Raw genomic sequence first — 12696 nt, 5'->3', positions numbered from 1 at the left:
TCTCCACGAATTTGGCATGAGTTGCCCGGGAGCAATGCCAAACTGATCCAATAACTCCATCACGACAGGATGAACGGGAAACCTCAACCCACAGACGAAGGCGGACTCATAGAAGCACACCTCGCCTGGGAAGAAGTGGCAGGCCCGTTCCTCCTCGTTAGGCAGACGAACCCTAACCCGGTCTGGAAATTGGAATCTATCACGAAATCTTCTAAGGGTATCGTCGTCCAATCCACACCTCTCCTCCAGGGCATGGAAAGCCCTAACCTCACGAGGGACGGAGACAGCCGTATCCCTTTCTGCTGGGCCGCCGCTAGACGACAGCCCAGTATCAAGCTCACTAGACCTAACTTCTGACATCGTCCTTTCCCTCACTAATTTCTCAAACCACTCAATAGATTGGTGAAGGATTGGCAATAAATCAGCCAACACAATGGCCAAACTATTGCCCTCGTGAATAAAGTTTTCTAGGTGAGGGAAAGTCCCTAAAACCCCCCCTAATCGGGCAAACAAGAATGAAATTGAAGGACACTCTAACCTAACCTTAAAACTACTGCACATGGAAAGCTAGGAAACAGGAGGTCTAAAGCGCCCCAAAACCAAAGAAGAAGAAAAACAAAGAAGAAACCAGCAAGGCAAAAAGAAAAGATCAGAAATTTACAACAACAAAAGATCAAGGGAAATAGAAAGCCGAAGGAAAAATTTGACCTCGGAGAAGCCAACTATGGCGCTGCGCAGAAGATCACTGGGGAGAAAAGAAGAAGAACACCAAAGCAATGTTGAAAGGGAGTTTTCGAAAAAGTGAAAAGAAAATGATGGGTAAAAGGGAAGTTTAAAAACCAAATGTTGGGAAGCTGAAAAACCAGCGGGAAAATCAAGGAGGCTCATCATATGCAGCCTTAACTCCTCCAACCAAAAGACGCCACGTGGGCCGTAACCCAAAAGGAACCGCCGCAGCACATTAAATGCGGCTCAAAAACCCAACCGCCTGCTGCCCAGAAACCTTTCACCTTCCTTGGCCAACACGACGCGTCATGACGACCATGGAATCCGGGGGCAACTGATGGGACTGACGAAGTAGATTCTGCAAGAGGTAAGGCTGACGACGAGGAAGATCCTTAGTGACGAGAACACTTATTAATGACGAGGATAGCCCCTCCATCATTACCATCAGTAAATGATAAGGGGCGGTTACACATCCAGACGAACAGACCGTTGGGACCAACTTAAAGCCACTTAATAATGCCAGCAGGCGTTACACAGAGGGAAGTTAAAGCACCATAAATCACCCAACGGCTAAAATCTACAACAACATATATAAATCCCTCACATCCCCCCACGAGAGAGGTATGAACATTCTCTTACATTGATGCTATTTGCTTGTTTTGCTCTCATATAATTCTCAACATTGACTTTAGCATCGGAGAAGTTGTGGCAGGCACCACACCGGTGACCATCCTTCCAGAAACAGTCGTTCACAAGGTTTCAGTTCGTCTCTGGTCTCATTCACTGACTGACGAAGTCACACTTCATCAAAAATCAAAATGATTGCAGATCAGACAATCAAATACGTACCGTTCATTTAATGCATTCTAGTTAGCTCAATTTGTAAAATCATTTGTGGTTAAATAAGAAACTCAGAATTCAATTCCTATTTATATAAAAAATTAATGGATAAATTTGTTAAATGATAAAAAGCAATGATTAAAAACCGATAAATATCTCTAAATTTTTTTAAAAAGGTACCGACTGTTGAATATAATATAATATAATATCTTGATGGGAATACGAAGTCTTTCTTTAAAGCAATAACAACTCCATGGACTATTTACCTTCGCAAAAAAAAAATTTCCACGTGCCAAAAATAGTTCATATAATATATTGACTGGAGTATGAGGTCTTCCTTTTCTTTTTTCTTTTTTTCTTTTTTCCTGAATGAGAGGATGAAACTTGAAAGTGAAACGCACATCACATGATTCACATTGTGCTTTTGCAAAAAGGAAGGGCCAAAAGATTCCACGTGTTCCTCACTTTGTGAGGAGGTAAAAGATGAAGGGCTTTTCTGAAAACCCATAGATCTCCATATTCATTATTCAAGTGGTAAAGGCTTGCATGATTAACCCTTATAGTCAAACTTCCGTTGGGAATTTGGAATTTTCAACACCAAATCAATTGACATGGACTAATGTAGAAAGTTCAAGACTGTGCATTTAAACTAATTGATATATGTTAGTTGTAAAAGAATTTATCTCAACGTGACTCTGTCACGGTATAAAATGCCAAAAGTTCAAGACAGTCAATGGAACAAAGACAAATATTATATTTGACTGATTATTTATCTTTTCTCATAGTTAGGTTGGATGCAACAATTTATCTCAACGTGGCTCCATCACAGTATAACAATTATTTATTTAATTTTATTGGCATTTTATGAACGTGGTAAATGAATCAGATTAATGACTCTTTTTTTTTTTTAATTAATCCAAAAAGGATATATTACAATAAGTATATGACAACATTGGTCCCCTATCGTGCACTGTTGCTCGGGGTGACTAAAATTATTGCGTGGTTATCAGGAAAAAAAAAAGAAAAAAGAAAAAGAGATTAGCTTTAAGGCATGATTTGGATACAATATTTAAGTGCTGTTTTTTAAGTTTTTTCCTTAAGATTTTTCCATGTAAATTTTTTCTTATAAAATGAAAATATATTTTTTAATTAAACAATCATATGATAGAATCCTAAAAGAAAAATATAAAAAATAACACATAAAATATTATAAATAAGTTTTGTCCTTAGCGATTGAAATTGGAACAGTCTAGACAGACCATACCTACTATATATAAATAAGAGTGCAGGTGAACAAGATCAGGATTCAGAGCACATATAATCAGCAAAAAGAGCTTGACTACAAATGAGTGTGATGGTACGTTAGAGGAGGAATCTCAAGAAATACAAGCATTTCTTTCCAGTGAAGTTTGCAGGTTCTTACCTTCTCATTTCAGTACTTACTATTTATTCTTTTGGAAAAGATTTATTTGGAGAGAAACCACGGTTTCCTATATATTTTTGGTAAATGTGAATTTTAAAATTTTAATTAGTAGATTGCATGTTTTTGTTATATCTTTCATGCTTGTAAAATTTCAACAACTTCAAAAATAAAAAGTTAGTAGTTATGTCATCAATCAAATGTTTAAATTTCAAAAATAAATTATTAATTAAATAGTAAATAATATTTAATTTAAACAAAATTTGACATGCATGTTAAAAAAATAAAGTAAACGCAGTCAAATGGCTAGGTTTTTAAAATTCATACCTAATAAAAACATTTATAAGAAGTTTGTGCTAAAATCTACAACAACATATATAAATCCTTCACATCCCCCAACGGGAGAGGTATGAACATTTCTTTTACATTTGATGCTGTGTGTTTGTTTTGCTCTCATACAATTCTCGACACTGACTTTAGCATCGGAGACGTTGTGGCAGGCACCATACCGGTGACCATCCATCAGGAAAGATCATTCACGAGGGATCAGTTCGTCTCTGATTGCATTCATTGGCTGACGAAGTCACACTTCATCATATGGTATGGACCGCATGTTAGACTTAGCTGAACGCGTGGACTTAAGCTTCAGTCAAGGCCTTACCGTTCGAGGAAAAAGTTCCTTTCCAGCAAAGACCCAGAGTCCAGACTGCATTACCCACAAGGCCACAACAATATTATATTGATAATGGACTCAACTTTCTAACATTCAAAATTTCAAATACCATATTGTTGGTGGGTGAAATTTCATAATGGAGATAGAACCGCAAATTAAGAATTGCCTTGACAAGAATTAATCAGAACAAACATATTAGCCTCATCCACCATTTAACATTTGCAACCTCAAAAGATTAATCATGTTAAATATTATTGCAGATCTTTTATGTAAGTGAAAAAAAAAACACAAACTTGGATAGAGAAAGAGACAATATAAGTAGTAACTTGCATTTCTGCTCTTTTTATAGTCTTAAGTTTAAATATATTTAAAGGAATTCTATGTTCGAATCAAGAATTCGTTAACACAACTCTTGGATTGAAAGAATTTTTCATGGAGATTGAATTTAAGAAGGATAATTCTTTTTTAAAAGGAATTAAATACAAAGAATTATACTTAAAAAATTCATTAATATAAATTTACATTTGTGAAACATTTTCAATTTTTTGAATTTTTATACTTGAAATTTTGTTTAACACCTTATAGTATTATTATTATTATTATTTTGAGAGTCAAAACTGAGCAATATTATTAAGATGCTGAAAAATTAGAAAAAAAAAAAACTGAAAAATGTGGGATGGAACATACTCCATCTAAACTAACAAAGAAAAAAAAAAATCTTACTCTCTTGACCAAAGCATGGGCTACACAGTTGCCTTGCTGCCTAGGAGAGAAATAAAAAATTTTAAGAGAAGCAATGATTAAAAAAAAGAGAAATGACATAAGAAAATATAGACAAAAAGTCTTTTAACACCTTACAGTATGAATGCTCTTAAAGAAGATAATTTTTCTAACATTACAGCTCACATATGGCCTCTTTCCCGGAAGTTAACGATGGTAAAGTTTAGCAGGAGTCGTCCATTAACGGTGGTATATGTATATATATAAAATTTAGCGGAGAAGTCAATGTGAAGTTACTTGTTGCTATAATAATAATACAGTTACGAGTTTGGACGTATTCATTCAAAGTTAAACGGTATTGGTCCACGTTTATAATACTTTTTAAGAAAAGATAAGTTTGAATGTGTCATTTTGCGAATCCGCGTTTCAGGTTTCAACTTCCTGCCACGGCCCACGGGTCCCACTGTTGAAATATCTAGTCAACCCATTCTCATTAGTCATTACTCTCACACCTACAAAACAAAACAATCCCTATTTGCTTCCTGTCCCATCCCATTGTCTATCGCCCTTATCCGCCCATTATCACACTACCCATACCCAATGTGGAAATCAACTTTTCTTTTTTTGGGTGTGAAAAGATGGAAATCGAAATCTCATTTTTTTAAATGCCTCACGTTAAATTATTTAAACTAATTAAGTCATCATCAATTTTGTTTGTATTTTAAAATGCGTAATAAGATTGCATATTCAATTTTCTTTTTCTTTTTTTATAATTTGATAGTTATAATATGAGCAAGAGATATATAACTTTGATATTATAGATAGACATATTTTTTTGGAATAAGATTTATTCCTGTTAAATTCTTCCACTCCCTCTAATTTCTATTTAAACATAAGATATGCAACATTTTAAAATTAAATAAATATTATGTGTCACATATTCTACTAAAAATAAGAGAAAATTGGAGGAAAAATTTTCATTACTCTTAGTGTTGTTTAAATAGTCAGATATTTTTATTCAAAGCGAATGTTTGAGGATATACATTGGGAAAGCTATGGCGGAGGTTTATCCAACCAAGTTTCAAATGAAGTTTGATTTACAAGCTATAGTGATTAGAACTTTTTGGAACAAATTGGAATTCCCTGTATCTTTATTTTATTTTATTTTTTTCCACTATAAGTCCAACATTTTGTTTTTGATGATCTAAAACTCCAACATCATAACGTGAAAACAAAAATCATGAGCTATATTGATGTCAAAAGAGAAGGAAAACGAAATAGGAAATAACGAAGAAAGGATTTAGAGACCGAGCTGTGCTTCAATCTTGTAATAAACACGTTGGAGATTATGAGGAATGTCATGTCAATTTATATACGCGTACAGCTAATTACAAACAACTTATGAAATAAAACATATTAATCCTTAATTAATTTGTTCTTAATCAGTGCAAGCTACTTTTCCTATCTCATTTCTGGCCTTGTCTATTCTGCCTTTGTTGCATCATTCAACTTTTCTGAAATGATCAATCAAAGAACCTAGATTTTTGTTCAGTCAAGGGTCAAACATTGTGGTCTTAACAAAGGACATTTCATTTCATCACAATTTCAGTTCTCGTTGCAAATTGAAATTTAATTTATGACATCTGTTTCATGATATTTGCTCTTTCTCATCATGCCAAAATATTAAACTCAAAATTTATTATTTAACAAAAAAAAATTTATTAATTAAGTTAATTAAAACCAAAAAAAAAAAAAAAAAACTTTTCTTAGTGTCTTATTAGATTGTTTACAGACAACTTCTGCGCATTAATTTTTTTTTAAAGCCAGTTGATTTCTAGATTGATTGATAGGGAGGGAGGTTGGTAACGTGATGTGAGCTTCCCGTGATTCATAATTGTCGAAACACATGAAAACATTGACGTTTTGAAAATTTTAAATATATGATTCACGAGTGCGACTTTTTTCCCTCAGCCCTAGAAAATTTTTGTCAATGTGTGGTGAACAAAATATTCACGACAACAATCTGGTACTTAATCTAATAGCCAAAGTATTTTTATGTTATTGCGACGCAAGTTCCACATAATAATTAATTTTGTTTTAACCTTGGAATCATATTCAATCAGATTCATCCCTATGGAAGCCATTGAGGGAATGGCATTGGCTTTTTGGTGAAAGATGGGTTATTGGTTCAAATAGAAATAACATTAGATTAATAAGAAATTTGACATGTATTTTTTTAAAAATTTATTTATGAACAACACATGCATATTAAAAACATAAAAAGCTCTCATCATGTAGGAGCTCTCTCGACTTGCTGCGAGACATCTCTCTCCCTGGGCTTTACTCAGGGCATGCTTTTTACGTTAGTTTAGTCTGTTTACATACACTATGGCTGAAGATCAACGGGTTAGAGAAGATGAAGTTGACGACGGAAGAGGAAGAAGTGATAACGATACGGGTTGAAGATAGGAGGGATGAGATTGAAAGTTGCTCGCTCAATTTGGTAGGCAAGTTTCTCACATGCAAACCGTTTAACAAACGGGCTGCTCAGAATACGTTGAGGCAAGCTTGGGGCTTAGAGGAATCAATGTAGATTGTGGAAGTTGGCTCTAACCTTTTCCAGTTTAAGTTTGAGAAGGAATTTGATATGGACCGAGTGTTTAAAGGAGGTCCTTGGTCTTTTGACAACCAAGTGCTCTTGATGAGAAGGTGGCAGCCCGAAATGATTGTGACGAATGTTAAATTCAATTCGGTGGCTCTTTGGGTTCAGATTTGGGGAGCGCCGTTTGACATGTTCTCATCCAAGGTTGCCTTTGAAATTGGGAGTTGTTTGGGGGAGGTAGTGGAGGTAGAGAAGCGTCAGAAACGTGAAGTACAGAATTTTTTTATGATAGTCAAGGTTGCTGTCTCGATTTCTAAACCTCTTCGACGGGGTGGTTTCATTGGTGGATCGGATGGGAAGAGGTCTTAGGTTACTTATAAGTATGAATGCCTTCCATTATTCTGCCATTTCTGTGGACTCTTGGGCCATGATTTGAAGCACTGTGCTGAATTTTTTGCTTTAAGCAAGGATGGTGGAGAGGTAGTGTGTCCGTATGGGGAGTGGTTGCGATCAACAAGAGGTCGAACCCGTTCGCCCCCTAGAATGGGCTCGGCCAAGAACCAGGCTTCAAGCAGTGAAGGAACGGCTGAAGCGCAGAATGAGTTTGGTGGCAATCAAGTGAAGCCGATGGCGGAGATAGCACACAATGAAGAAAACCCTACTAAAGGCGACATGCATGCAAAAGGAAATGACATGATTTCAGGGACCTCCTTGGTTTCCTTGGATCATGTTTCTATAACGGGTGCAATAACTAAGGAACGGTTGGGGCAACATTTATTGGCTGATAACTCTGAGGCGCCGACTTCAAATATTGAGAGTGAATCTCTTAATTCTAGCCAGCAACACGTGGGAGTGAGGCAGCCAGAGTCAACAAAAGGGCATGTGGAAGGGAAGGAGCAGAATGGGCCTTTTGTTACAAAACAAAAGCCCACTTGGACTAGGATTATAAGGATGGAGTGTGGGCCGGGGATAAGGAATAAAGATGCAACTCCAAACACGTTGGGGAAAAGAGGAATACAGTATGTTGACATTGAAGCAGAAACGGAAATAAGCAGTCAGGAGGGGAAGCATGGTAGACACCCTGAAGATTCTCTAATGGATGAAGTGGCGGGGGTGTAAGAGCACCCTTGCCGAGCACAATGAGGCTATTAAGTTGGAACTGCCAAGGGCTTGGGAACTCTTGGACAGTTCGTAGCCTTCACAAATTGGTGAGGGATTAAGCTCCCACAGCATGTTTCTTAATGGAGACACGCTTAGATAGAGAGGGTTTTAATAAACATTGTAGTGAACTTCCTTTTCCGAATAAGTTTATTATCAAAAAGCCTTATGGGGGAGGGGGGGTTAGCTCTTATTTGGAAGATGGAGGTCAAGATGAAGGTTATAAACTTTACAGATAACCATATACTAGCAAGGGTGGAGGAAGATGATGGCTTTGTCTGGATGTTAACATGTTTTTATGGGTGGCCTAAAGCATGTCAAAAGCCACAATCATGGGCTATCTTGAATCATATACGCTCCTTCGTTGATGGGCCATGTTGTAGTGTGGGAGATTTCAATGCAATTTTACATTCTTCAGAAAAAAAAAGTAAGTATCCTCCTCAGGTTAAACAAATGGATGATTTTCGTAACTTGCTGGATGAATGTAGGTTGGCTGATTTGGGATTTGTTAGATATCCTTACACGTGGAATAATAAGAGGCCAGGACTGGAGAATACACAGGAAAGGCTGGATAGGGCTATGGCCAACACAAGATGGAAGGAAAAATTTCATGCAAGCTCGGTGACTCATCCTTTTTCTTATGCATTTGACCATCGGCCTTTATTACTACATGCCAAATTTGATCTAAGGCACTGTGGCAAATGTACAAGGAGTTTCAGGTTCGAAGAGGCGTGGCTAATAAGGGCTAATTGTGAAGAGGTCATAACTGAGGCATGGGGGTCTGTGGGTAATTTGGATTCGGGTTTGAGGTGTATAAAGGACAAAATTAATAGGTGTGGATCAGTCCTTCAGGCTTGGGGTGCCAATGATACCAATCCGAATGTACCAGAAATTAAGAGAGTACAAAAGAAGGTGGAGGAGTTAAGTATGGTTGAACCGATAGTGGCAAACAAGTTTGAGTTTTTGGCTGCAAGTAAAATACCGGATGATTTGCTTCTCAAACAGGAGATATATTGGGCCCAACAGTCTAGGGTTGCTTGGTTGAAGCATGGGGACAAGAATACTAATTTCTTTCACTCTAAAGCCTCTCAGCGGCGGAGGAGGAATTTTATTAATGGGGTGAGAGACAATAATAATATTTGGGTGGAAGAACCAGAAGAGGTGGCAGACGTGGCTATTGAGTGCTTTGAGAGTATTTTTTATTCGGGATCATGTCAGAGAATGGAAGAATGTCTTGATGCAGTGAAACAAAAAGTGACCCCAACAATGCAAGATGTTTTGTCTAGTGAATTTAGTGCGGAGGAAATCAAAGCAGCGTTGTTCCAAATGGGACCAACAAAGGCCCTTGGACCAGAAGGTATGAATGCCCTCTTTTATCAAAAATATTGGCATGTTGTTGGGGATGATGTGGTTGCTGCTGTTCTTGATTTTCTGAATTCAGGTAACATGATTCCTGAAATTAATTACACTCATATAGTTCTTATTCCAAAGGTGAAATCTTCTGAAAAAATTTCTGATTTTAGACCTATTAGCCTTTGTAACGTAATTTATAAAATTATTTCAAAAGTGTTGGTTAATAGATTGAAACAGATACTTCCCAGCTAATTGCCCCTACTCAGAGTGTTTTTGTTCTAGGTAGACTTATAACTGATAATGTGTTAGTGGCATATGAAACTTTGCATGCTATGCACTGCAAAAAATCAGGGAAGAAGGGGTCACTAGCTTTGAAGCTGGATGTAAGTAAGGCTTATGGCCGGGTTGAATGGGAGTTCTTGAAAGGTATCATGGTTAGGTTGGACTTTCCTATGATATCGATTGAGAGGGTGATGTGTTGCGTCTCTACGACCTTATTCTCAATTTGTATAAATGGCAAAGCTTATGGGAACATTATTCCTTTGAGAGGGCTTCGACAAGGAGACCCACTATCTCCTTACTTATTTTTGATATGTGCGGAGGGGTTTTCAGCTTAGTTGGAAAAATCAGAATCTGAAGGGAGGCTTAAGGGGGTGGCGGCTTGTAGGAGTGCACCACATATATCCCATTTACTATTTGCAGATGACTTATTGCTATTTTGCCAAGCAACTCAGGAGGAAATGCAGTGTATTACAGATACTCTTCAGTTATATGCTGATTCATCTAGGCAATGTATCAACTTTGAAAAATCATCCATGTTTTTTAGCAAAAACACAACTAGAAGGCAAAGAGGACTTATAGAAAACATGTTGGGGGTAAAGGAGGTGGAAAAATTTGAGACATACTTAGGATTGCCCACGCTCTTAGGGCGATCAAAATGCCAAGCTTTTTCTTTTTTGAAGGATAGAGTTTGGAAAAAGTTGCAAGGTTGGAAAGGGAAAATGCTTTCGAGAGCGGGCAAAGAAGTACTAATTAAAGCTGTTGCCCAATCTATCCCCACACACACAATGGGTGTATTCCTAATTCCTGCAAAGTTTTGCCATGAACTCAATGCCTTGTGTGCTAGATTTTGGTGGGGTCAAACGGGAGATGAAAGGCAGATTCACTGGAAAAACTGGGGCGCATTATGTCTACCTAAAAGAGAAGGAGGAATGGGCTTTTGTGACTTGAAGGATTTCAATTTGGCTATGCTTGCCAAGCAAGGGTGGAGACTAATCCAACAAAAAGAATCCCTATTATACAGGTGCTTTAAGGCTCGATATTTCCCATGGTTTAATTTTTTGAATGCTTCGAATGTCCCTAACAGCTCTTATGTGTGGAAAAGCTTAATGGCAGCACAACCTGTTTTGAAGGAGGGGTGTTGTTGGAGGGTGGGTGATGGGTTTGCAATTAGGGTCACCTCAGATAAGTGGATACCGAATCAAGTCACAAACCAGGTTCTATATCCACCTGTGGAGGAGGAGTGGGAGTGGCGTGTCTCGGATCTCATTGACAGCAGCACAAACTCTTGGGACCGTGTGGAGGTTATGGCTAAATTTCAGAGATCAGATGCAAAGGCTATTCTTCAAATTCCTTTAAGTCGTAGACAAGTCCTTGATGTGATTTTCTGGCTTCATACAAAGAGTGGTGAGTATACGGTGAAATCTGGATATCACACTGCGAGATTAATATCCAAGCTAGAAGCTGACAAGGGAGAGTGTTCTGGTGGGGTGATTGGAGGCTTGGTTTGGGTGAAGTTATGGAAGCTTAAGATCCCAAACAAGATAAAAGTGTTTGGATGGAGAGCTTGCCTTAACACCCTGCCTACGCGAGAGAATTTGGCATGAAGAAGGATTATTGAGGATGCCAGGTGTGGGGTCTGTTTTTTGACTACGGAAACAGAGTACCACGCACTATGGGAGTGCGGATTGGCCCAGGACATTTGGGCTGGTTGCATGAGATGCCTGCAAAAGGGAATGGTAGGTCATGGTGATATGCTCCAGGTGGTTGAAGAGTTGCATGGCAGATTGTCCAATGAGGAGCTCGAACTGTTTTGGGTTCAAAGTTGGTTAATTTGGAATCAACGAAACTCCATTTTGCATGGGGGTGCAATCCAAGACCCGGGTAGACTGAACCAAAGGGCTAGAGACTATCTGGAGGAGTTTCGAGCAGTTCAGGTATAGCTGGGCATCACGATGAATACGGTCTCGGTGCAGTCATGGAGACCTCCTTTGGGTTTGCTCTACAAGTTGAACTTTGATGCTGCGATTTTCTCCAATATGAACTTCACGGGATTTAGGGTGGTTATCCGAAACAATATAGGGAGGTTATGGCTGCTTTGTCTGCGAAAGGACTAGCTGTCATTGACAATGAGGAGGCAGAAGTGCTCGCGTGTAGGAGAGCTCTGGAATTCGCAGTTGACATTGGCTTCATGGAATGGGAGGTTGAGGGTGATAACGCCATGGTTATGAGATCTCTGGCTTTTTTGGGTCCTATAAAGTCCAGACTTGGCAACGTGTATGGGGATGTTTGGGTGCTGGCATCTGGTTGTAGGAGTTTGTTGTTCAGCTAGGTTAATCGTAGTGCCAACAGTGTTGCACACTCATTAGCTAGGCATGCACGTTTGATAGCTGAGGATATCTGTTGGTTTGAGGAGACTCCATCTCCAGCTGTTGAGGCGTTGTATAAGGATTTGGTGTCTTTCAATAATTAATAATATAATGGGCCCGATTTCAAAAAAAAAAAAAAAAAAACATAAAAAACATGTAATATATTAATAGAATTTTCAAAATACTAATTAATTACACTTGAAAGTGCACTAGTCTAATTAATCTATGCCAATTAAGACTCCCAAATTTTAATTATGGCTTGATTAATTTTAGACTAATCACAATTAGTGCAGAATTTCTGTAATTAACCAATTAATCAATTGGTAAAATCTCTTGTTGTTGAATAAGAGATCTGAGTTTCAATCTCTGCCTACACCAATTGGTACTATCTGGAAGAAAAAAGAAAAGAAAAAAGAAAAGAGCATGGATAAGAATATTTGAACAAGGAAATTATCTAAGGGTAGTACTTAAAAGGAAAGCAAACCAAGGATGACACTAGATTCATGTTTTCGAAGAGGAAAACTAAAGAACTTGACGGAAAAACCTCTCTGGAGCT

The 12696-nt window shown here is 37.9% G+C and overlaps 1 protein-coding gene across 1 annotated transcript; it reads left to right on the top strand.

Moving 5' to 3' along the window:
* Nucleotides 1–8592: 8592 nt before the first annotated feature.
* LOC111994610 (uncharacterized) lies at nt 8593–11378 on the top strand. Its single transcript, XM_024026496.2, has 3 exons — nt 8593–9630; nt 9720–9918; nt 10195–11378. The coding sequence occupies exons 1-3, from the start codon at nt 8593–8595 to the stop codon at nt 11376–11378; spliced, it is 2421 nt and encodes an 806-aa protein (XP_023882264.2).
* The last annotated feature ends 1318 nt before the right edge of the window (nt 11379–12696 follow it).

The sequence above is a fragment of the Quercus suber genome, unplaced genomic scaffold, assembly GCF_002906115.3.
Source record: "Quercus suber isolate HL8 unplaced genomic scaffold, Cork oak 2.0 scaffold_114, whole genome shotgun sequence".
Taxonomy (NCBI): domain Eukaryota; kingdom Viridiplantae; phylum Streptophyta; class Magnoliopsida; order Fagales; family Fagaceae; genus Quercus; species Quercus suber.
The sequence above is the reverse complement of the archived record's forward strand: the minus strand, read 5'-3'. Positions and strand labels throughout refer to the sequence as shown.